This window comes from Pagrus pagrus, assembly GCF_965226575.1.
Source record: "Pagrus pagrus genome assembly, chromosome: 3".
NCBI classification, from domain to species: Eukaryota; Metazoa; Chordata; class Actinopteri; order Spariformes; family Sparidae; genus Pagrus; species Pagrus pagrus.
In genome coordinates this window covers 104,625-128,433 of record NC_140187.1, presented here as the reverse complement: position 1 = coordinate 128,433, position 23,809 = coordinate 104,625, and the positions used below count along the sequence as shown (strand labels likewise).

Below are 23,809 nucleotides of genomic sequence, written 5' to 3'. Positions count from 1 at the left end.
TTATTTCTACAAATTAAACAGTTTATTTAGAGCTTAACAACAGAATATTAACCATATTATATTAATTAATTATTAATATATAATTAATTAATTCATATTTAATATTAATTCATCAGCTGTGTCACATTTACAGTCAGTAAACTGAATGTTTTCGGGTTTTGGACAAAAGTTTGAAGTTGTCAGTTTTCACTGTTTTATGATCTTTTATGTTCAATTAACTAACGATAATTTTATCATCAGTTCATGTGCTGATTATTTCCATTAAAGGTATAGTGGGTAATGTTGGAGAGCTAGCAAGATTTGAAAGTGGCACCTCCTCTAAGCTCCGCCCCCTTCTCCCCCTCACGTCAGTGCTCCGTCCAAAGCCCCGCCCCCACACACTTGAGCGCGTCAGACAGTCCGTCAGCAGGGCAGAGGAGAGCTGTTAGCATTGGGCTAATACAAGCTACAAAAGTAGCTAAGTTGGCTAACGTCACATATTTCATGAAAATAACAAATCCCCCTGAAGCAAAACAACTAATTACCTGTCCAACAGAAAGACAGCAGCCTCTGCATCACTTCTGGAAGTGCTACTTTAGCTGCATTTCCTCTGCCACTGTTCTCTCCTGCTAACTGTGCTAACTCTTCTTCTTCTTCTGTTGTTTTATGGCGGTTGGCAAACAGCTGTTAGGTGCATTACCGCCACCTTCTGACCTGGAGTGGATCTCCTGCTAACTCCATATGCAGTGTGCTGAATATATCCGGCAGGGGGGAGGGGGGGGGACAGAGGGGGGAGCGCGCAGGATGAGGCATGAAGGCATCTGATTGGTTCCTTCAACTCGGACCGAGAGGCAGGGATTGGTCAGAGTTTTTACAGGCCTGCAGCTGCCACAGGGGTCTGATTTATTTCAGTCATTTTTCTGAACACATTATGTTGGACTACTCTCAGGAGGTACTTAATCTTAGTACTAAGATTATTTTTCTGTCGAAACAATCAGTTGACTCAGTGATTCCGATCCCACCGCACGCACGCACACACGCACACGCACACACACACACACACACACACACACACTCTCTTTGTTACCTGAACCTTCAGCCTGCTCAGACAGACAGGTGAGTCGAGCTCAGCCTCTGATAGGTCAGCAGGATAGATGATGTAACACATCATCAGCTCCTGTAAAACAAACACATTGAGTTAAAACGTGAATTTGTTCTGAGACACTGGAGTCTGACTCCGCCTCGTTACCTTGGAAACGTTGGAGGTGATCCTGCTGAGAGCCGCGAGAGAGCGCCACGAAAACCGACGCAACCCTGAGCCCCTGAACGCACCATCGACACGCTCAACAACCACCGAATAACTACAGGAAGAGGAGAGGGACAATCTGAGACACTGATGACAGGTGTGATGTGTCTGTGTGTGTGTGTGTGTGTGTGTGTGTGTGTTACCTGGCATGGTAGAAAGGTGGTCCTTTCCTGTACAACACTGTAAACACACAGAGAGGTGAAACGATCACACCAACGAACACACCAATGGTTCATCATGTTTCTGTGTCGGTGTGTCTTACTGAAGTCGACGCCGTACTTGGCCCCGCCCCCCTCTTTAGGGACCCACCCCCTGCTCCGACAGTGCTGATAGGCTGCGAAGGAGCTGACAAAGTCGGGCCGTAGCGACCGGAACTTCCTCCATAGCTGGATGATTGACAGGGGCTCCTGACCAATCACAGGAGAGGACATGGATGAGGTCACTCACAGGACGTTTGATTTCATTTATTTATTTGGTATTTTAAACAAATTTGTCAGCTTTAATTACAGGTGGTTTTATAACAACAATAAAAAATAATACATCTTTAGTTACCTGGTGCAGGTAGACAGACAGGCAGCCCAGACTGTAGACCAGAAAGAAGGCCTGTAGACAGACAGACAGACAGACAGCTGTTGAAGTGCAGTAAATTGGCGACGCCCCCTACCTGCTGTCCAGGTACAGGTGTGCTTGACATGTTAGAAACAGTGGGGCTGTTGACAGTTGACAGAAGACACAACGACAGACGGACAAACTGTCGGACAAACTGTGTGAAACTCTGTCTCTGACTAATTCTTCATTATTTGTTCCTTCTTGTAAATTCAGCAAATGTTCTACATGAACTTCTTTCTGTCCTCGAGTAGAAACATGGAGTCTGTTTGTCTCAGTGATGGACGGGTTTGTTTCATACAGAGCAGGAAGTGACATCACAGCTGGTCACTCAGACTGATATTAATGTGAACAGGGTTTCAAGATTCTGACCACACTTAACTTTCTGATTCTGGCTTTGTCTCCATGGCAACAACAGCTGAGGCTCATGGGTAATGTAGTGTCTAGAGGTAGAAAGTGTAACTGATTCCAACGTGTGTGTTGGTGGTTTTACCTCCTCCAGACTGAGCTGCAGGTCCTCTGTGAGAGCGAGTGGAGACCGCCGGACCTCCCTGAGCCCCACACACACCTGCAGACAGAGAGACAGACAGACACACAGACACACAGACACAGACACAGACACACAGACACAGACACAGACACACAGACACAGACACAGACACAGACACACAGACACAGACACAGACACAGACACACAGACACACAGACACAGACACAGACACAGACACACAGACACAGACACACAGACACACAGACACACAGACACAGACACACAGACACAGACACAGACACACAGACACACAGACACAGACACAGTAAATCACTTATAAAATCTGAATCTATTTCTGTTCAGACGTCTTAACTGATAAAATATCTTCACCTGTAAAGTGACCACAGCTTTCAGAGAGTGAATGTACTCAGTTATCATAGAGAAGAAGACTCACCTCACTGTCTGAGACCACCAGGACAAAACCAGGACCTGGAGCCACAGGATCAGGATCTGGTCCAGGGTCAGAATCAGTGTTGGGATCAGGATCAGGATCAGGATCTGGATCTGGATCAGGGCCGGAGTCAGAGTCCTGGTCTGAGCTGGGATCTGGGTGGTGTTCAGGGCTCAGGTCCAACCTGAAAAGTTCAAACACAGATCACAGTCAAGTGTTTGTTTCATGTTTAAAGGACACTTCCAACAGATTTCTTCTTTTTCACACTAAACTAAACTAAAGCCATGAAATCTGTGTGAGGGACAGAGACTCATGTTTAAACAGTCAGAGATCACTTGAGAGGACTTGTCATTGTCAGATAATATACGTATGCTGAGACACTGAGATTAACATTAAGATGACATCATCTACTCTGAGACAAAGCAAATGTCCTATACCAATGAAAAACAGGCTCAACAGGTATCACACAGGTAGAAAACCTGAAGTCAATCCAGAACAAATATCTACCTGTGAAATAAAACAGTGATAGTGATATTACAGCCCGGAAATAAAGGTTTCACAGTTTACAGTGAGATCCTTAAATCGTCTCGTTCTTCAGGGGACCCTGGTGACTCTACCTGCAGCTCCTCTTGGCCTCCGGCTCCACCCCCGACCCCCGACGCAGCCTCACGATGTGGGGACAGACTCCGCCCTCTGGTCCTGGCCCCTCCTCCTCCCCATTCTCCCCCCCTCCCCCTTCTCGCCTCACTTCCTCCATCTCTACTGGCTGAGACAGTCTGAGCAGCGTCTGACTGACAGCCTCTTCATCCAATCCCTGAGCAGAGAGAGCTGAACTCGCCCACCTGAGCAGCTCCTCATACCTGCACGAGGAGGAGAGGAGAGGAGGACAGAGGGCAGAGGAGAGAGGAGGAGAGGACAGAGGAGGAGAGGAGGAGAGGACAGAGGAGAGAGGAGGAGAGGAGAGAGGAGGAGAGGACAGAGGAGGAGAGGAGAGGAGAGAGGACAGAGGAGGAGAGGAGGAGAGGACAGAGGAGGAGAGGACAGAGGAGGAGAGGAGAGGAGGACAGAGGGGAGAGGAGAGAGGAGAGAGGAGGAGAGGACAGAGGAGAGAGGACAGAGGAGAGAGGAGGAGAGGAGAGGAGAGGACAGAGGAGGAGAGGAGGAGAGGACAGAGGAGGAGAGGACAGAGGAGGAGAGGAGAGGAGGACAGAGGGGAGAGGAGAGAGGAGGAGAGGACAGAGGAGAGAGGACAGAGGAGAGAGGAGGAGAGGAGAGGAGGGCAGAGGGGAGAGGAGGAGAGGACAGAGAGAGGAGAGAGGAGAGAGGCGAGAGGAGGAGAGGAGAGGAGGACAGAGGGGAGAGGAGGAGAGGACAGAGGAGGAGAGGAGGAGAGAGGAGGAGAGGAGAGGAGGACAGAGGGGAGAGGAGAGAGGAGGAGAGGACAGAGGAGGAAAGGAGGAGAGAGGAGGAGAGGACAGAGGAGAGAGGAGGAGAGGAGAGAGGACAGAGGGGAGAGGAGAGAGGAGGAGAGGACAGATAAGGAGAGGAGGAGAGGAGATAGGAGGAGAGGAGGAGAGGACAGAGGAGAGAGGAGAGAGGAGGAGAGGAGAGGAGGACAGAGGGGAGAGGAGAGAGGAGAGAGGAGGAGAGGACAGAGGAGAGAGGACAGAGGAGAGAGGAGGAGAGGAGAGGAGGGCAGAGGGGAGAGGAGGAGAGGACAGAGAGAGGAGAGAGGAGAGAGGCGAGAGGAGGAGAGGAGAGGAGGACAGAGGGGAGAGGAGGAGAGGACAGAGGAGGAGAGGAGGAGAGAGGAGGAGAGGAGAGGAGGACAGAGGGGAGAGGAGAGAGGAGGAGAGGACAGAGGAGGAAAGGAGGAGAGAGGAGGAGAGGACAGAGGAGAGAGGACAGAGGGGAGAGGAGAGAGGAGGAGAGGACAGATAAGGAGAGGAGGAGAGGAGATAGGAGGAGAGGAGGAGAGGACAGAGGAGAGAGGAGAGAGGAGGAGAGGAGAGGAGGACAGAGAGGAGAGGGGAGAGGAGAGAGGACAGAGGAGAGAGGAGGAGAGGAGAGGAGGACAGAGGGGAGAGGAGAGAGGACAGAGGAGGAGAGGAGGAGAGGACAGAGGAGAGAGGAGGAGAGAGGAGGAGAGGAGGAGAGAGGAGGAGAGGAGAGAGGACAGAGGAGAGAGGAGGAGAGGAGGAGAGGAGAGGAGGAGAGAGGAGGACAGAGGAGGTGAGGAGAGAGGAGGAGAGGAGGAGAGAGGACAGAGGAGGAGAGGAGGAGAGAGGAGGACAGAGGAGGTGAGGAGAGAGGAGGACAGAGGAGGTGAGGAGAGAGGAGGAGAGGAGGAGAGAGGACAGAGGAGGAGAGGAGGAGAGGAGAGAGGAGGAGAGGACAGAGGGGAGAGGAGAGAGGACAGAGGAGGTGAGGAGAGAGGACAGAGGAGGAGAGGAGGAGAGAGGACAGAGGAGGAGAGGAGGAGAGGGGAGAGGACAGAGGGGAGAGGAGAGGAGAGAGGACAGAGGGGAGAGGAGAGGAGAGAGGACAGAGGAGGAGAGAGGGGAGAGGAGAGAGGAGAGAGATGTTTGATCTGACAGGATGTGATGTCCCTGTTTGATCTGACAGGATGTGATGTCACTGACCTGGACTGTGAGACGATGGGTAGAAACAAACCTTCATGTTCTGTAACAGAGAGAGACCAGCTGACTGCAGGGAGAGCACTGATTGGACCACACAGATGATGATGTCACAGTGTGGGTGTAAACTCACGCTCCCATTGGTCAGAGATGCTGTGGTCCGGTCTGGCTCTGGATAGGATGCCTTTACCAAAGTAACCCTGAAACAAGACAGAACCTGCTCAGACCAGGTACCTGGACCACCAGAGGGAGGGAGACCTGTGGGACCCTCATCTGAGAGGATGTGGACTCACTCAGACCTGGTTTAAGAGGATGTGGTCTCACTCGGACCTGGTTTAAGAGTGACCTGGTTTAAGAGATGCGGACTCACTCGGACCTGGTTTAAGAGGATGTGGACTCACTCGGACCTGGTTTAAGAGATGTGGACTCACTCGGACCTGGTTAAAGAGATGCGGACTCACTCGGACCTGGTTTAAGAGGATGCGGACTCACTCGGACCTGGTTTAAGAGATGTGGTCTCACTTGGACCTGGTTTAAGAGGATGTGGACTCACTCGGACCTGGTTTAAGAGGATGTGGACTCACTTGGACCTGGTTTAAGAGATGTGGACTCACTCGGACCTGGTTTAAGAGGATGCGGACTCACTCGGACCTGGTTTAAGAGATGTGGTCTCACTTGGACCTGGTTTAAGAGGATGTGGACTCACTCGGACCTGGTTTAAGAGGATGTGGACTCACTTGGACCTGGTTAAAGAGATGCGGACTCACTCGGACCTGGTTTAAGAGGATGCGGACTCACTCGGACCTGGTTTAAGAGATGTGGACTCACTCGGACCTGGTTTAAGAGATGTGGACTCACTCGGACCTGGTTTAAGAGGATGCGAACTCACTCGGACCTGGTTTAAGAGGATGCGGACTCACTCGGACCTGGTTTAAGAGATGTGGACTCACTCGGACCTGGTTTTAGAGGATGCGGACTCACTCGGACCTGGTTTAAGAGGATGCGGACTCACTCGGACCTGGTTTAAGAGGATGTGGACTCACTCAGACCTGGTTATGGATCTTCTGGATGTGGTCCGGATGGCAGACAAGCACGTGTTGGTTGATGAGCTGCGCCCTGTAGTCGCTCCTCTCCTCCGGGTTTCGGCTCACCGGCAGCGGAGCCTCGTACTCCTCCTGTACCCGGGCGCGTCTCCGTGGAGCCCGAAACTCCACCTGCATGCTGTCGGGACCGTGTCAGACCGGGTCAGACTGGGTGAGAGCTGGTTCCGGTCTGTGTTGATAATTCTGCTGCTGAGAAGCTAGCGGGAGATACTGCTAACTGCTAGCATGTTATGATATTAGCCTGTTAGCAGTTTAGCTCATTAAGTTACCCTCTGATCTATGTTAGCTTGTTAGCCTGTTAGCTTGTCAACAGTTTGTCTCTTCCATTCAAACCCTCTGGTCGGATTTGTTTCGCTGTCGGACGCAGCGGTGTCTTTGAATCTGTGTCCGCTGGAACTGTCGGTCTCCTCTCAGTTCCTCCTTCAGGCCGGACGCCACAATGTCAGTAAATATAATGTATGTCACATAAACTGTATATCTGAGTGTTGCTATGTGAAAGAAACCACTTGTAGGAGTGTAGTTTAGAGCAGTAAAGGTGAGTTAATATTTATTAATACTAATTAATTATTTATTGATAGTCTTTACAGCCTGTTTGAGGATCTCAAATATTCCCTGAAGTAACAGTCAATAACATCTTCTCTTCAATCAGCTGATTAATTAATTCACTCATTAATGGACTGATGGTTTCAGCTGCTTTTTACAAACTGTTGTTATTTTAATTTAGAACAAAATATCAGATTTTATGAGCTCTTCACATGTTTTTATGTAAAAAAGAAAAAAAAAGTACAAATACTTCCCTCTGAGATGAAGTAGAGTAAAAGTACCTAAAATCTGTACTCAAATACAATAAATGATTTTTTTTTTCTTTTCACCACTGGTGTCAGCTGACTGACGACATTACAGCTCTAAACTGATGACAGAGGAGATTTTATTGTGATTTCACACGGAGACAAAAACACAAGACGTGAAATATTCAGTACATCGACACATTCACATACAGACGAGCTCTCAGTCTCTTCTCTGACCGCTTATTATTGTTATTATTGATATCAGTGATCAACACTGACCTTATTGTTAGCCGTCTCAGCTGTCTCACCTGTCTCACCTGTCTCAGCTGGCAGACGTTCAGTGTGTGATGTGCTGGTGGTTCTCATTGTGTGTGCAGGCTGTAACAGAGAGGCTGTTTATGATAATCAGAGTGTCACAGGATGATGAGTGAAGTCTGGAGGATCAGTTTCCATGGTAACTGAGACTCATTTAAAGCTCCTCTATGGACCAGAGCTGACTGGTTTAACAGGTACATCCTCCTGTCTGTCCTCCTGTCTGTCCACCATGTAGTACTGGTGTCTCTGGATATGTTGGTACAGCGTGGTGTATTTGGAGACCCTCCTCATCCTCGGCAGGATGAAGCTGTGGGTGAAGGTCTCTCTGCTCAGAGAGCTCCGCCCCTCAGCCGCCAGGACGCTGTTAATGAACTGAAGACAGAAACTGAAGCAGTTATGGTCGTCCTCATGGAACCTGAGACACACAGGTGAGACAGGTGAGACAGGTGGACACAGAAAGAGAGACATAAGACAGAATGACAGTTGGGAGATGTACCTGTTCCAGGTGTGAGGTGTACCTATGCCAGGTGTGAGGTGTACCTGTGCCAGGTGTGAGGTGTGAGGTGTACCTGTGCCAGGCGGGGTCCCACATGGACCCGTCAGAGAAGCGCTCCAGGTACTGGTCCCACTGAGCCAGCAGGTGGAACATGTCGGGGCGGACCAGAGGAACACTGACGCAGCGCTCCCACCCACTCTGATCTCTACAAACTCCACCACGAGTGTAGTTATACACAACTCCTACACACACAAACACACACACACCTCAGATTATGTCCAATGTTGAGACTGCTCGGTCTGTACATTGAGCTAAATGCTAACATTAACATGCTCACTAAGACACTGTTAATGTGCTGATGTTTAGCAGTACAATTTTCACCATCATTAGCATGCTAACATGAGCTAATCATCAGTTAACACAGAGCCCGGCTGAGGCTGATGATGTCATCAGTTCTGCAGATATTTGGACACATGGACATGTTGACCTGATGATGGTGCTAGATGAAATTTCAGTTCATCCTGAGGGGAACATGAACGTCACAGAGATGATGACATGGTGACAATGAGGTGGTGGACTGATGTTAGCAGCTTGTTGTTAGCTCCAGCCAATCCTCTGCTAATGTAGCATTAAGTTAGCTGTCTGGCTAACGTCAATCAAAAACATGCAGCGTGGTTTCTGTCCTCAGCAGAAACAACACTGTATGACCACAAGGGTGAGCAGTCATCACCATGTTCTGTCTTCAGTGACGACAGGTAGAACAGGTGACGCAGTGCATTGTGGGATTGTCAGCAGACAGTCTGAGTCCTACCTGCAGTGTTTGAGATGCCGGTGTGAAGATCTGACGTCCCATCGAAGTCTCTGAGGAAGACACAGCAGGCACACACTGGTTAGACTGGTATCTACCTGTAGTGTGAGTGTGTGTGTGTGTGTGTGTGTGTGTGTGTGTGTGTGTGTGTACCTGTGTATCTACCTGTAGTGTGTGTGTACCTGTGTGTATCTACCTGTAGTGTGTGTGTGTGTGTGTGTGTGTGTGTGTGTGTGTGTGTGTGTGTGTGTACCTGTGTGTATCTACCTGTAGTGTGTATGTATCTGTGTGTATCTACCTGTAGTGTGTATGTACCTGTGTGTATCTACCTGTAGTGTGTATGTACCTGTGTGTATCTACCTGTATTGTGTGTGTGTACCTGTGTGTATCTACCTGTAGTGTGTGTGTGTGTGTGTGTACCTGTGTGTATCTACCTGTAGTGTGTATGTACCTGTGTGTATCTACCTGTAGTGTGTGTGTACCTGTGTGTATCTACCTTTAGTGTGTGTGTGTGTGTGTGTGTACCTGTGTATCTACCTGTAGTGTGTGTGTACCTGTGTGTATCTACCTTTAGTGTGTATGTACCTGTGTGTATCTACCTGCAGTGTGTATGTACCTGTGTGTATCTACCTGTAGTGTGTATGTACCTGTGTGTATCTACCTGCTGATGTTGTCGTGTGCAGGTGCGACCAGCAGGCAGCAGGAGCTCTTGTGTCCGTTGGTGAGGGGCGAGGGGAGGCTGACCGGCGCCTCCTGCAGTCTGCTCCCCCTCAGCTCCTCCCCACAGCTCGGACACTCCTCTGGCACTGAGAAACAGAAGATCTCCTTCTGACAGTGAGTCAGTCGGATCACACTGCGATCCATTCTTACTCCTCAGCTCCTCCTGTCGTTCCCCCAGTCCTCTTCTTACTCCTCTTGGACTTTGTTTATTTCTCTTCCTGTCCTCCTTAGACTCCTATAGTCTTCCCTTTACTCCTCAACTCCTCCTGTTGCTCCCATTTTTACTCTTCACTGCTCCTTTAACTCCAGATCCTCTGTTTACTCCTCTTCTTACTCCTCAGCTCCTCCTTTTCTCCTCAGATCTTCTCTTTCTCTTCTTTTCGTCTCTCCTTTGACTTGTATTCTTCTTCTCCCCTCCTCTGTGACACACCTGGTTGCTAGGTAACAACCTATCAGATGACATCACTGTGCGGCTCCGGCCTATCAGGTTCCAGGTGTTGTGAGACAGACAGCCATGTGACCCGGCTCACCTGTTCCTGCTTCAGTCTGAACAGGTGACCTTTGGACAGCAGTGCCAGTGTCGCTTAGTAAACAGAAGAAATGACGGACAGAAAAACCAAAATTAATTAATCAAAGCGAGAAACAACACAAACCTCCGTGTAGAAGAAAAATCAGCAGAGAAATCTGTAAGAATAAAAACAAACTCGGTGAAACTTCTGGCCTTCAAAATAAAACACAATTATAATTGTGTAATCACATGAAAACAAACTAATGACTGTTTCCTCCAAAACACAGTTACCTTCAGAACACAAGACTTTAAAGGCTCTGTGATGTGATTGGCTCAGCACACATCTCACCTGTGTGTGTGTGTGTGTGTGCGTGTGTGTGTGCATGCTTGCGTGCGTGCGTGCGTGTGTGCGTGCGTGTGTGTGCTTGCGTGTGCTTGCGTGTGTGTGTGTGCATGCGTGCGTGTGTGTCAGCTCAGGTGTGCAGACAGTCTGATCTTAATAAGCAGGAGAAACAAACAGGAACATTCAGCCTTCACTTTGAAAACTAGTAACTGAAGCTGTAATGGAGTAAAAAGTAGAACCGCTACCTCTGTGATCAAGTAAATGTCTGAAGCTTCATAAAATGAAAATACTCAAGTAAAGCTCAAATATAAATATATAAATATATATAAATATCTATGGAAGCACATTTCCACGGACAAATGATGAAACATTACTTCAGTGAAGTTAGTTTTAAGTTGGATATTCGACAGACATTCGCAGCCACTCCAACATTTCAAGTGCACCCGTATTGCAGACTTTACAGTAAACACACAGAGAAGACGGCTACAGCGCGTACCGACTTCCTGTTTTCAAAATAAAAATGTGAGATATTTAAAGCAGTGTTTAAAGCTATTGAGAAGCTATTGAGCTAAAATGCTAATATTTACATATAGCCTAAAAATTAATAAAAATTATGAACAGATGTAAAATGTAAAAACAAGAGGTGTATCTCATGCAGCCAGTGTAGTTACATGATTCCACACTGACTTTGAGTCAATTGATCACATGACCTGGAAGCTATTGAGCTAACATGCTAATATTTACATATAAAAATTAATAAAAACATATTTAGAGATTCAAAATGTAAAAACAAGAGGCGTATCTCATGCAGCCAGTGTAGTTACAAGTTAATTTTAATTTCATTTAGATTTGAAAACGGTTCCTAAAACTGAACAGTGTATCTCCATCTTGGGGGTTGATCTGAAAATGGTGATGATGAATGAGTATTTGTAATTAATGAAAACATTAGTTATTCATTGGGTTGTTGCAAATGTGTGTGATAATCTCTGGACACGAGGGACCTGAATTTAAAGAGAATGATGAATATATACTTTATTCAGGGAGTACTTCATGATGAGGCGCACATGTCATGGAGAGACGAATGGGTGGATGTCAAGTGGAAAGGGGGCGTTATGTCCCATTCACTCCAACAAGATGAAGCAGCTGTGGTGTCGTTGTTGTAAAGGTGAGCCCAAACTATTGTTTTCATGATATGTGAGGTAGGGACTTTTCTTGGGAAAGATGAATTGATGTGAACCAATATCGGCAAATGTACAAATTATAGTGTGAATAGAGATAACAATTTTTTTTAATAGCGATCATGAGTGTAATTTATTATAGCCCCCCATTATTGTTGTACCTGCATTTGATCTTGTTTAGATGGCAAAAGCCCTGATAAAGGCTTTCCCAGCCATCCCTGACATGAACTTCAGCACATCTAAAAAAAGAAATGGAGGAGAGGAGAGATCTGGCTCTTCACATCCTGGAGGCCTCAGGTAAAGGCTAATTAAGCATACAAATCAAAAACAAGATAGATAGGAGGTATATATAATTAAATAAATGGGTTTTTTTTTGTCTTTGATGATCAAAATTGCTGTGCTATGTGTGCCACCCTCAAGCCACCAGGACCAGGAACTGCCATTGTACAATGGGTGAGTAATTGAAAATCAGTTGAATTGTTATATAGCCATGAAAAAATATATAATAATGTTTAGGTGTCAAATAATAATAAATAAAAAAATAATGAAATATATAATTTGTTTTCAATGAAACAGATCCAATGTGATGACTGCGACCAGTGGTTCCATGGCTCCTGTCTGTCCATGGACATAGAGGACGCCAAGGACAAAACCTGGAAATGTCCCTTATGCCAACAGAAACAAGGGACATGTTTATGTTACAATAAAATCATTGGAGCCCTACTAGTGTTGCATCATGTTATTCCACTGGCTGCATGAGATACACCTCTTGCTTTTACATTTTACATGTGTTCATATTTTTTATTAATTTTTATATGTAAATATTAGCATTTTAGCTCAATAGCTCCCAGGTTATGTTATCAATTGACTCAAAAACAGTGTGGGATCATGTAACTACACTGGCTCCATGAGATAGGCTATTTCTGTGTAAAAGTACACGTTCAGCTGATCACAGTCAGTCAGCTGCTGATTGGTAACCCGTTAACATTATTGATGACTCTGTTTTAAATGGTAGTGTCAGGACAGGAGCTGGTTTCTGAGGGTTCTGCTCTCGGTCCTGGACATCAGTAAAGCTCGAGCTCTAACAGTCTGTCACTCACTGACGGCAGGTGACGTGTCATGGTGGTGACAGAGGGAGCAGCTGGTGGCTGATTGGTCGACCTGAGCAGCAGTGAGACATCATCACACAGAGGGAGTGCTGCAGGCGTGGTGAGGATACAAAAAAGAAGGTTTTGGTAAGAGGAGAGATCAAATCATGTGGTGAGGCCTGTCAGACCGAGTAAAGCAGAGTAATAAGAGCGCTGATGTAACATCTGAATATGTTAGAAGGAGACACATGAAGCAGAGCAGCTGATTGTGTGTGACAGTGTGTGAGCTGCTGAGGTGTCGGATGATAGTGTGGTACTATCAATCAATCAAATCAATCAAACTTTATTTCTATAGCACATTTCATACAAATCAATGTAACACAATGTGCTTTATAGATAGCGACAACATGAATACAAGACAAGTGCAGAAAGTCTGTGCAATTATACAAAGAACCAGCGCATGCAGCTTTTACAAATCTTACAATATACAGAACAGACACATGCATGCGCACGCACAGACACACACATACACATACACATACACACACACACACACACACACACACAGAAACTTAGTCATAAACTTTAGAAAAAAGGAAGGTTTTTAACCTGCTTTTAAAAACTATGGTAGTGTGGCATTATGGTAGTGTGGTACTATGGTAGTGCGGTACTATGGTAGTGTGGTACTATGGCAGTGTGGCATTATGGTAGTGTGGTACTATGGTAGTGTGGTACTATGGTAGTGTGGCATTATGGTAGTGTGGTATTATGGTAGTGTGGTACTATGGTAGTGTGGTACTATGGCAGTGTGGCATTATGGTAGTGTGGTACTATGGTAGTGTGGCATTGTCCCATGATGGGGCGCCGCGTGAGTGGCAGCCTGTTACAGCAGCTCTCGCTCACCTTTGAGCTTTTTCCTCTTTTCTTATAACTTTTAGTACTTTTTAACTTTTTTTATTTACTTGACTTTGGAGCTCTTTCTCCGGGCAGTATGGAGACCAGAGTTGTTTTTATCGCTCTGGTCTTAATTCTGCTTTTTTCGCTGTTTTCCGCCGTGCCCGGGGAGCCTGTACGCGGCCCTATTGTTTACAGTAGGGATCAGCTGTTGGCCCTCAGTAGCGCTGCGGTGCCGCCGCACGAGTGGCCCGATGTCCCGCGGGAGTTGAAGAGGAGGAGACGCGGGTGCCGTGCCGGAGCTGCTCGCCGTAGCACGAGGAGACGCTACCGACCCATCCTCCCGTCCATCATCATGGGTAATGTAAGATCTCTCCCCAACAAGATGGACGAGCTAACGGCGCTGACGCGGCATCAGAGGGACTACTGTGAGAGCAGCATCATGGTGTTTACTGAGACGTGGCTAACGGCGCAGACCCCGGACACGGACGCTAACATGGACGGTTTTCAAATGCGGCGGGCGGACAGGACGGCAGAGAGCGGTAAGAGGAAAGGAGGAGGGCTGGCTGTGTTTGTTAATGACAGATGGTGTAACTCTGGGCACATCACTGTTAAAGAGCAGGTCTGCAGTAAGGACATTGAACTTTTAGCGGTTAGCATGAGGCCATACTACCTCCCGAGGGAGTTTACACAGGTGATCGTACTCGCTGTGTATATCCCCCCCTCTGCTAACGCTGATGCAGCTTGTGACGCTCTCCACTCAGTCACAAGCTCACTGCAGACACAGCACCCACAGGCCCTCTTCCTCTTCTCTGGGGACTTCAATCATGCCTCTCTGTCCTCCACCCTGCCCACATTCACTCAGTATGTCACCTGCCACACCAGAGACAATAAAACACTGGACTTATTCTATGCCAACAGCAAGGAGGCATACAACTCATCCCCCCTCCCTCCCCTGGGAAGATCTGACCACAACCTGGTTCATCTCCTGCCTGTGTACAAGCCCCTTGTAAACAGGCAACCAGTGGAGACCCGCACAGTTAAAGCATGGACTGAGGAGTCTGAAGAGGCTCTGAGGGACTGCTTTGACTCGACTGTGTGGGAAGAACTGTGTGTTTCTCATGGGGAGGACATCGACAGCTTAACAGGATGCATAACGGACTACATCAACTTCTGTGTTGAAAACACTGTACCCATCAGGACTGTACGGTGTTTTTCAAATAGCAAACCCTGGATTAATCCTGACATTAAGGCTCTCCTTAAGGAGAAAAAGAGGGCCTTTAGGTCAGGAAACAAGGAGGAGCTGAAGGCTGTGCAGAAGGAGCTGAGGAAGAAGATCCGAGAGGGGAAGAACAGCTACAGGAGGAAGATGGAGGTCCAGCTGCAGCAGAGTAACATCAGTGGAGTCTGGAAAAGCCTTAAAACCATCTCAGGACTGAGGAAACCAGACTCCCAGGCTGCCGGGGATCAGACGTGGGTGAACGACCTGAACCTATTTTTCAATAGGTTTGATCAGACAACCACCCCTCCCCCGGCCCATTCATCTCTGCTGCCCCCCACCACCTCTTCCACCCCCCTGTTTCCTGCCCCATTCTCACCTCTACCTCCCTCTCCACTGCTTTCATGTCGCAGACATCCTCCACTGCCCCCCCTGACATTCACCCACCTCCCCCACCCGACACTCAGCCCCCCTGCTCCAATCTGTCCCTCTCCACTATCCAGGTGAGGAATGAACTGAGGAAGATGAAGGTGAAGAAGTCCACGGGTCCAGACGGGATCAGCTCCAGGCTCCTCAAGTCCTGTGCAGACCAGCTGTGCAGGATTGTGGAGTACATCTTTAACATGAGCCTGAAGCTGGGAAAAGTGCCACTGCTGTGGAAAACCTCCTGCGTGGTACCAGTACCAAAGATCCCTCACCCAAAGGACTTCAACAGCTACAGACCAGTTGCTCTCACTTCACACCTGATGAAGACCCTGGAGCGGCTGGTCCTCGTTCATCTCCGCCCTCTGGTGGGTCCTTTTATGGACCCACTCCAGTTTGCCTACCAGCCTGGCATCGGAGTGGATGACGCCATCATCTTCCTCCTGGACAGATCACTGTCTCACCTGGAGAAGCCTGGAAGCACTGTGAGGATCATGTTCTTTGATTTCTCCAGTGCTTTCAACACCATACAGCCTGCACTGTTGGGGGACAAGCTGGAGCTCACGGGGGTGGACCAACACCTCACGTCCTGGATCCTCGATTACCTCACCAACCGGCCACAGTATGTGAGGACTCGGGACTGCGTGTCGGACACGGTTGTCTGCAGTACAGGGGCCCCACAGGGAACAGTCCTGGCCCCTTTCCTGTTCACCCTGTACACTGCAGACTTCTCCCACCAAACACCCCACAGCCATCTACAAAAGTTCTCATTCAGGTGAACATCCTGGGAACGGACATTGAGATGGTGACGTCTTACAAGTACCTGGGAGTTCACCTGAACAACAAACTGGACTGGACTGATCACACTGCAGCAATATACAAGAAAGGTCAGAGCAGACTCCATCTGCTGAGGAAGCTCAGGTCCTTTGGAGTGCAGGGGGCACTCCTGACTTCTTTCTATGACTCTGTGGTGGCATCAGCCATTTTCTATGGTGTAGTCTGCTGGAGCAGCAGCATCTCGGCAGCAGATAGGAAGAGACTTGATAAACTTATCAAGAAGGCCAGCTCCATCCTGGGACGCCCTCTTGACCCAGTGCAGGTGGTGGGAGACAGCAGGATGATGGCCAAGCTGTCATCGCTGCTGGTGAAGGAGTTCCACCCCCTACAGGCCACTATCACAGCACTGGTCAGCTCCTTCAGTGACAGGCTGATACACCCCAAGTGTGTGAAGGAGAGGTATCGCAGGTCCTTCCTTCCTGCTGCTGTCAGAGTCTACAACCAGCACTGCTCCCAGTAGACCTCACTGTGCACTGTACAATAAAAACTCTGCACATATCCACACACTTTCTGGTTTGCACAAATTGGACAATTTTTAATATCCATATTTATTATTTATTGTTTGTAAATAAAAATACCAACTGTTTAAACTTACACTGTCCATATTATAAATATTATTATAAATAATAAATACTATGTCATATTGTAAATACCAATTTCATATTGTAGATATTATGTATATACCAGTTAAATTCTATTTCTTATTGTCTTATTATATTGTTTATTTTTTACTTTTAATTACTGTTTAAGTGTGATACTGTCCTTTGGCTGCTGTGACAAAGAAATTTCCCCATTTGCGGGACAAATAAAGGAATTCTGATTCTGATTCTGATTATGGTAGTGTGGTACTATGGTAGTGTGGCATTATGGTAGTGTGGTATTATGGTAGTGTGGCATTATGGTAGTGTGGCATTATGGCAGTGTGGCATTATGGTAGTGTGGTACTATGGTAGTGTGGCATTATGGCAGTGTGGCATTATGGTAGTGTGGTACTATGGTAGTGTGGCATTATGGTAGTGTGGCATTATGGTAGTGTGGCATTATGGCAGTGTGGTACTATGGTAGTGTGGTACTATGGTAGTGTGGCATTATGGCAGTGTGGTACTATGGTAGTGTGGTACTATGGCAGTGTGGCATTATGGTAGTGTGGCATTATGGTAGTGTGGTACTATGGTAGTGTGGCATCATGGTAGTGTGGCATCATGGCAGTGTGGCATTATGGTAGTGTGGTACTATGGTAGTGTGGTACTATGGTAGTGTGGTACTGTGGTAGTGTGGCATTATGGTAGTGTGGCATTATGGTAGTGTGGTACTATGGTAGTGTGGCATTATGGTAGTGTGGCATTATGGCAGTGTGGTACTATGGTAGTGTGGTACTATGGTAGTGTGGCATTATGGTAGTGTGGTACTATGGTAGTGTGGCATTATGGTAGTGTGGTACTATGGTAGTGTGGTACTATGGTAGTGTGGCATTATGGTAGTGTGGTACTATGGTAGTGTGGCATTATGGTAGTGTGGTATTATGGTAGTGTGGCATTATGGTAGTGTGGCACTATGGTAGTGTGGCATTATGGCAGTGTGGTACTATGGTAGTGTGGTACTATGGCAGTGTGGCATTATGGTAGTGTGGCATTATGGTAGTGTGGTACTATGGTCGTGTGGCATCATGGTAGTGTGGCATTATGGCAGTGTGGCATTATGGTAGTGTGGTACTATGGTAGTGTGGTACTGTGGTAGTGTGGCATTATGGTAGTGTGGCATTATGGTAGTGTGGTACTATGGTAGTGTGGCATTATGGTAGTGTGGCATTATGGCAGTGTGGTACTATGGTAGTGTGGTACTATGGTAGTGTGGCATTATGGTAGTGTGGTACTATGGTAGTGTGGCATTATGGTAGTGTGGTACTATGGTAGTGTGGTACTATGGTAGTGTGGCATTATGGTAGTGTGGTACTATGGTAGTGTGGCATTATGGTAGTGTGGTATTATGGTAGTGTGGCATTATGGTAGTGTGGCACTATGGTAGTGTGGTACTATGGTAGTGTGGTACTATGGCAGTGTGGCATTATGGCAGTGTGGCATTATGGTAGTGTGGTACTATGGTAGTGTGGTATTATGGTAGTGTGGCATTATGGTAGTGTGGTATTATGGCAGTGTGGCATTATGGTAGTGTGGTACTATGGTAGTGTGGTACTATGGCAGTGTGGCATTATGGTAGTGTGGTACTATGGTAGTGTGGCATTATGGTAGTGTGGTACTATGGCAGTGTGGCATTATGGTAGTGTGGTATTATGGTAGTGTGGCATTATGGTAGTGTGGTACTATGGTAGTGTGGTACTATGGTAGTGTGGCATTATGGTAGTGTGGTACTATGGTAGTGTGGCATTATGGTAGTGTGGTAATATGGCAGTGTGGCATTATGGTAGTGTGGTACTATGGCAGTGTGGCATTATGGTAGTGTGGTACTATGGTAGTGTGGCATTATGGTAGTGTGGCATTATGGTAGTGTGGTACTATGGTAGTGTGGCATTATGGTAGTGTGGTACTATGGTAGTGTGGTACTATGGTAGTGTGGCATTATGGTAGTGTGGTACTATGGTAGTGTGGTACTATGGTAGTGTGGTACTATGGCAGTGTGGCATTATGGTAGTGTGGTACTATGGTAGTGTGGTACTATGGTAGTGTGGCATTATGGTAGTGTGGTACTATGGTAGTGTGGCGTTATGGTAGTGTGGTACTATGGCAGTGTGGCATTATGGTAGTGTGGTACTATGTCAGTGTGGCATTATGGTAGTGTGGTACTATGGTAGTGTGGTACTATGGTAGTGTGGCATTATGGTAGGGTGGTACTATGGTAGTGTGGTACTATGGTGGTGTGGTATCTAGGGCTGCCCCCAAATAGTCGACCAAGCACTGGTCGACCAAAAAATCATTAGCAGACCAAAATTTCATTGGTCGATTGGTCGCAGAAAAAAAAGCCAAAAACATTTGGAGCCGTGTCTTGTCAAAATTAAGTCAAAATCTATGTGACTGGCGGCTGGTCTGTGTATAAAAGGCTGGAGGGCTTTTAATTTGAAGTGCCAGACACAGGAGGTCGTGACACTCACTCACTGTCGGTGTTTTTTTTTTTTACACGGCAGGTCCCTTCGACATTGCGGTTAGACACTAAACAATTAATAGCCAACCATGTCAGGAAAGACGTCTAAAATATGGGATCATTTTGAAAAGAAGAAGGATGACCCTCCCGAGTGGGGCGTAACATGAAGGGGAAAGCTCCATGTTACACCGCACTCGGGGATCGACGCAGGACTGGCAGGACTGCTACTGCTAGGCTACTGCTAACGTGAGTTGTTGAAAAACCTTTTTAGCAAACTTTGTGTACACAAATGATGTTCTCAATGCTCGTGTTCATGTGTAGAGACCCTGGTGATGCTACGAGCAAAGTTTCATGTTGTGTCGAGTCTTCTTAGTGTTTTAAAAATAGCGATTTTGATGCTACAGAAAAGTTGCACCGCGCACCTCCATTGTGAGTGTAAGTAGCCTAGCTACCTGCCCATGGCGGCCCGAACGTTTGAAAACAGAGATAAATACATTTTATTATTGTTATATGGGCTAATATTAGATTATTCGTGTGTACTGGGGAAGCTAAATTATCCAGCTCACTGTGTTTTGCTTATTGTGTAAATCTCTCTACAGGCGCATCCACTTTACTGCGGAGATATATTTATTTATTTATTTTAATATATATATATAAATATATATGAGTCGATTAGTCGACTAATCGTTCTAAATGACGACCACTGGTCGACCAAGAAAATCCTTGGTCGGGGGCAGCCCTAGTGGTATCATGGTAGTGTGGTACTATGGTAGTGTGGTACTATGGTACTATGGTACTATGGTAGTGTGGTACTATGGTAGTGTGGCATTATGGTACTGTGGTAGTGTATATATGTCTATGAGGAAGGGGGTTCCGGCAAGATGGTGGACTGAGCAGTCTAGGAGTCTCTCTCTGAAGTTTATAAAGTACTTTTGCTCAAGAATCAACGATAAAATGAACCAGTCCGGCCTGAAACACAACGTATCCCCTCATGAACAAACACGACTATGGTTTAAAGAGGGAATCCCTGTTTTCAACTTAAGAAGACTACTTTCTTTTTTCTATATAACTGTTTCATTGTTGTTTTGCTGCGAGGTTGAACAGCAAATGAATGTTTTGAAATACAAATTATATTTTATTTCTTTGAATACAAGGGCCTCAAGGACAAAGTAAAAAGAAAAGCTATTTTTTTATACTGTTAAGTACAAAAAGCTCATTGTGTCTTCCTACAAGAAACACATTCATGTGCCTCAGACGCCACCTTCTGGATGGGTCAGTGTACTGTTCAGTCATGGCTCCAATAAATCTGCAGCTGTTGCACTTTGTTTTACAGTTTTTCTCAATTGTTTACACACAGTTACTGGTACCTGAGACACAATGACCTCAACATGAAACTTGTGCACCCCCTGAACCAATTCTGCTAAACTACAAGCACAATTCCTGCTTTACACTCAAACTGCAGCTCTAAAACACACTTTTTCAGATCACTACGCACAATTCTCTGCATTTGGCACAATTTCCATGTCAAATCTCTTGTTTTCACGAGGAACACACTGTTATTCAAAACTCTAAAGTTAACTGCCCCACTGTGCACACTGACTCATCACACGGGCAAACACCTGTCACACAGTTTTACAATTAGCAATCAGAGCTTTAGCATAAAAGGGCAACATGATGATGCAATGTGGACGAGGCGCTGTGGCCCGACCGAAACAGAAGAGAGGATGCAGCATAGTTTTGTTTGTTTTTTACTGTAACTGCTAATTCTCCTGTTGTTTTGTATGTCGACCACTGTATGTGCCTCTCTGTGTTGGTTGGGATGAACACCGTGTACATTGTTTTTGTGGGAAAAATAAAATATATTTGTTACTGTGTATTTGTGTGTTCTGAGTATAAAAACAATATTCTAAAATATTTTACAACACACTTATGTATGCACTGTCTGTAGTGAGTGTAACACTGAACAAAAAGGTGAATGATGAACGTTTTCCATTCATCATAGTGTTTTACATTGAGCACATCAGAGTTCAACTGGTTCTTATAAATGTCTCTTCATATGATGGTTTGTGTGTCATTTGAAAACAAAATATCATTTTGAGAAGAAATAACATTGTTTTGAATGTAAAGTTTCATTTTGCAGGAGAAGTGAGGGGGTTTGCCCATTGTGTGTGTGTTTTTTGATTTGTGTGTAGAGTTCTGAGAGTGTGAGGCATGCTCTCAGAAAATGTGCGTAAACAATCGAGAAAAACTGTAATAGATGTCCCGGAAATTTGACGACACATAAAGCAAATGAAGATGGACACTGGTTGGCAGTTGTTTTAAACATTGAAGGTTCATTTATTATTCTAATTAAGGTTCATGGTTTTAATAACATCAACCAGAATAAGCTTATGTTACCAGAAATCTCTGATGTCACTGAATACAGAATTGTTTACAACACAAACCTGATGATGTCAGGAGGAGACGTGAACATGGCACCTGATGATTGGCTTATCTCGTATCTCTTGTGCTACAACCTTCACTAAATGATAACAAAAGGAATACACACTGGAAATTCAATGCTGACCTCCTGAAGTGTGATGAGTTCTGCAGTTTAATCAAAGATCTGATGCTAGAAATCAAATTTGATTGGACGACAGGAAGCTACTGTAACAGATGGGAGTTCTTTAAGTTCAAGGTTAGACAAAAAAAAAGATGCAAAGAAATAAAAAAACAGGAACTTAAACTAGTACAAGATATTGATGAATGCTGTAAGAAGACACCTTTGTCAGAGTCAGACAGAAATATATTCATGAATCTTCAATCAAAACTGGATGAGATGTGTCTGAGGAAAGCTCAGATGTAAGATCCAGGGCCAAATGGATAGAAGAGGGGGAGAAAAACACTGCTTACTTCTGTGGCTTAGAAAAAAGAAGACGAGAGAAATGCAATTAATGTGCTTATGATAAATAATGTTGAATGTACAGACCCTAAACAACTGTCTGATGTCCACAGATTTTATAAAGATCTACACTCATCCTATTCTAAAGAGAAATCTGCTGCCCTTTTTCAAAGTTTTAATCATCAGATCAGATCAGAACTTTAAGAATCTATGTTTGGGTTCTCCTCAAACTTCTATAAATTATTTGGGGAAGAAATTAAACAACTGTTATTTTATACTATACGTGAATGTTTCACAAACAAAACTCTAATGCCTACGATGAAGCAAGGGTTAAAAACCCTGATCCCCAAACCTGGTAAGGATAAGAAATATGTGGAGAATCTGAACCTGTTACACGACTTAATGTTGACTTTAAATCATAGAATCTTTATTTGGTCAGTTATCTTTTACATGCAACATGCAAACACACCTGAAATGTGTCCTCTGCATTTAACCCATGCCTGGCTACACATTGTACACATACACTGCAAACTAGGAGCAGTGGGCTGCCATGTCAGGTGCCCGCGCCCATGCCTTGCTCAAGGGCAAAGGGACCTTTCTATATTCGGAAGACTTCTACTTTCAAAACCCAGGAAGTGAACTGGCACTTCTTCAGCTACCAGTCCACTTCCATATTGTGGTCGGTAGCTGGACTTGAACCGGCCACTCTCCGGTCACCAAGCCAAGTCTCTACCGACTGAGTTACTGCCGCCCATTATTTGCCCATGTTATTTCTAACAGACTAAAAGTGACACTAATGATCAGTGAAACACAATCCGGCTTCCTTAAAGGTCCAGAACAACATCAGGTCAGTATTGGATTTACTTCACACAGTGACAGAATCAGATGATGATTTTATTTTATTCCTAGATTTCTGTAAGGCGTTTACCCCAACATACTCTCTGGATATACCTGATAACATAATCAAACTTATTAATACAAATAATTTAAATTTTATTTGGAGAAACAGACACCACTATGTTAGAAAGAATTATGTCATTAAATCTATGGAAGAAGGAGGTTTGAACACAATTGATTTTGATCCCATGCCATGAATGGTTCCTAAAACTGAAGTGGCTGCAGAGTTTTATCAAACGGTATGAAAGTTTTTGGTTTAATCTTCCTACTAAAATTTATTTGGATTTTGGGGTGTTGAACTTTTACTAAAATGTGGTTTTGAATTAGTAAACTACCAGTCAAATGATCTAAATTCCACCAACAGGTCCTCCATTACTGGAAATTAATCTTTAAACATACTTTCTTTCCCCACAATACACCACTTTATACTTTATACACAACAATAGATATGTATTAATAAAAAATAAATCTTTTTATTTTAAAGAATGGTTGGATCAAGGGATCTGGTCTATTCAACATTTAATGGATGACATAGGCAATATATTTGATTTTACAGGATTCAGAAATAAGTACAACTTAAAAGAAAAGAATATAATGATGTAGTTAATGCCACAAGCTCTTATAGCTACAATCAAAGGATATTTACTTGATGAGTCGACAGTACCTCGACTGGACCCTTTATTTATTCAACACTGTCTTTTCTCAGAGGACAAATGAAGCAAAAACAAGTTTCTGAGTTTCTCTCTC

General features: G+C 45.5%; 2 protein-coding genes and 1 long non-coding RNA gene across 4 annotated transcripts in view; 1 reads left to right on the top strand and 2 right to left on the bottom strand.

Annotated features, from left to right (window-relative positions):
* The window catches only part of tsen2 (TSEN2 tRNA splicing endonuclease subunit), a 35,362-nt gene extending 27,988 nt beyond the window's left edge, over nt 1-7,374 (bottom strand). Inside the window, exons 1-11 of the mRNA XM_084348712.1 lie at nt 6,518-7,374; nt 5,602-5,668; nt 5,475-5,514; nt 3,450-3,692; nt 2,836-3,016; nt 2,385-2,459; nt 1,838-1,888; nt 1,548-1,692; nt 1,429-1,465; nt 1,229-1,340; nt 1,067-1,156 (exon numbers count right to left, since the gene is read on the bottom strand). Of these exons, the coding sequence (XP_084204838.1) occupies nt 1,067-1,156; nt 1,229-1,340; nt 1,429-1,465; nt 1,548-1,692; nt 1,838-1,888; nt 2,385-2,459; nt 2,836-3,016; nt 3,450-3,692; nt 5,475-5,514; nt 5,602-5,668; nt 6,518-6,688 (1,212 nt within the window). The 5' untranslated portion in view covers nt 6,689-7,374. The remainder of the gene's footprint in view (nt 1-1,066; nt 1,157-1,228; nt 1,341-1,428; nt 1,466-1,547; nt 1,693-1,837; nt 1,889-2,384; nt 2,460-2,835; nt 3,017-3,449; nt 3,693-5,474; nt 5,515-5,601; nt 5,669-6,517) is intronic.
* Nucleotides 6,637-12,437, top strand: LOC311254761. The gene is made up of 8 exons (XR_014622281.1): nt 6,637-6,722; nt 8,917-9,059; nt 9,662-9,812; nt 10,140-10,252; nt 11,590-11,714; nt 11,909-12,024; nt 12,148-12,180; nt 12,304-12,437. It is a non-coding gene; the product is annotated as an uncharacterized lncRNA (long non-coding RNA).
* LOC311254760 (MKRN2 opposite strand protein-like) lies at nt 7,998-10,146 on the bottom strand. 2 transcript variants are annotated; one of them, XM_084348720.1, is made up of 4 exons: nt 9,640-10,146; nt 8,982-9,031; nt 8,171-8,412; nt 8,049-8,089 (listed from the first exon to the last, which is right to left on the bottom strand). In XM_084348720.1, the coding sequence occupies exons 1-4, from the start codon at nt 9,840-9,842 to the stop codon at nt 8,081-8,083; spliced, it is 504 nt and encodes a 167-aa protein (XP_084204846.1). In that variant the 5' UTR covers nt 9,843-10,146; the 3' UTR covers nt 8,049-8,080. The 2 variants fall into 2 exon arrangements, with proteins under 2 accessions (XP_084204845.1, XP_084204846.1); XM_084348719.1 differs by having other exon boundaries at nt 7,998-8,412.
* Nucleotides 12,438-23,809: the final 11,372 nt, after the last annotated feature.

Excerpts from the sequence above, each read along its gene's own strand:
- LOC311254760 (XM_084348719.1), bottom strand. The coding sequence starts at position 9,842 with ATGGATCGCAGTGTGATCCGACTGACTCACTGTCAGAAGGAGATCTTC. Across the intron at positions 9,032-9,639 it reads GCACACGACAACATCAGCAG|AGACTTCGATGGGACGTCAG; the intron begins GTAGATACACAC and ends TGTCTTCCTCAG. Across the intron at positions 8,413-8,981 it reads CGGCATCTCAAACACTGCAG|GAGTTGTGTATAACTACACT; the intron begins GTAGGACTCAGA and ends TTGTGTGTGTAG.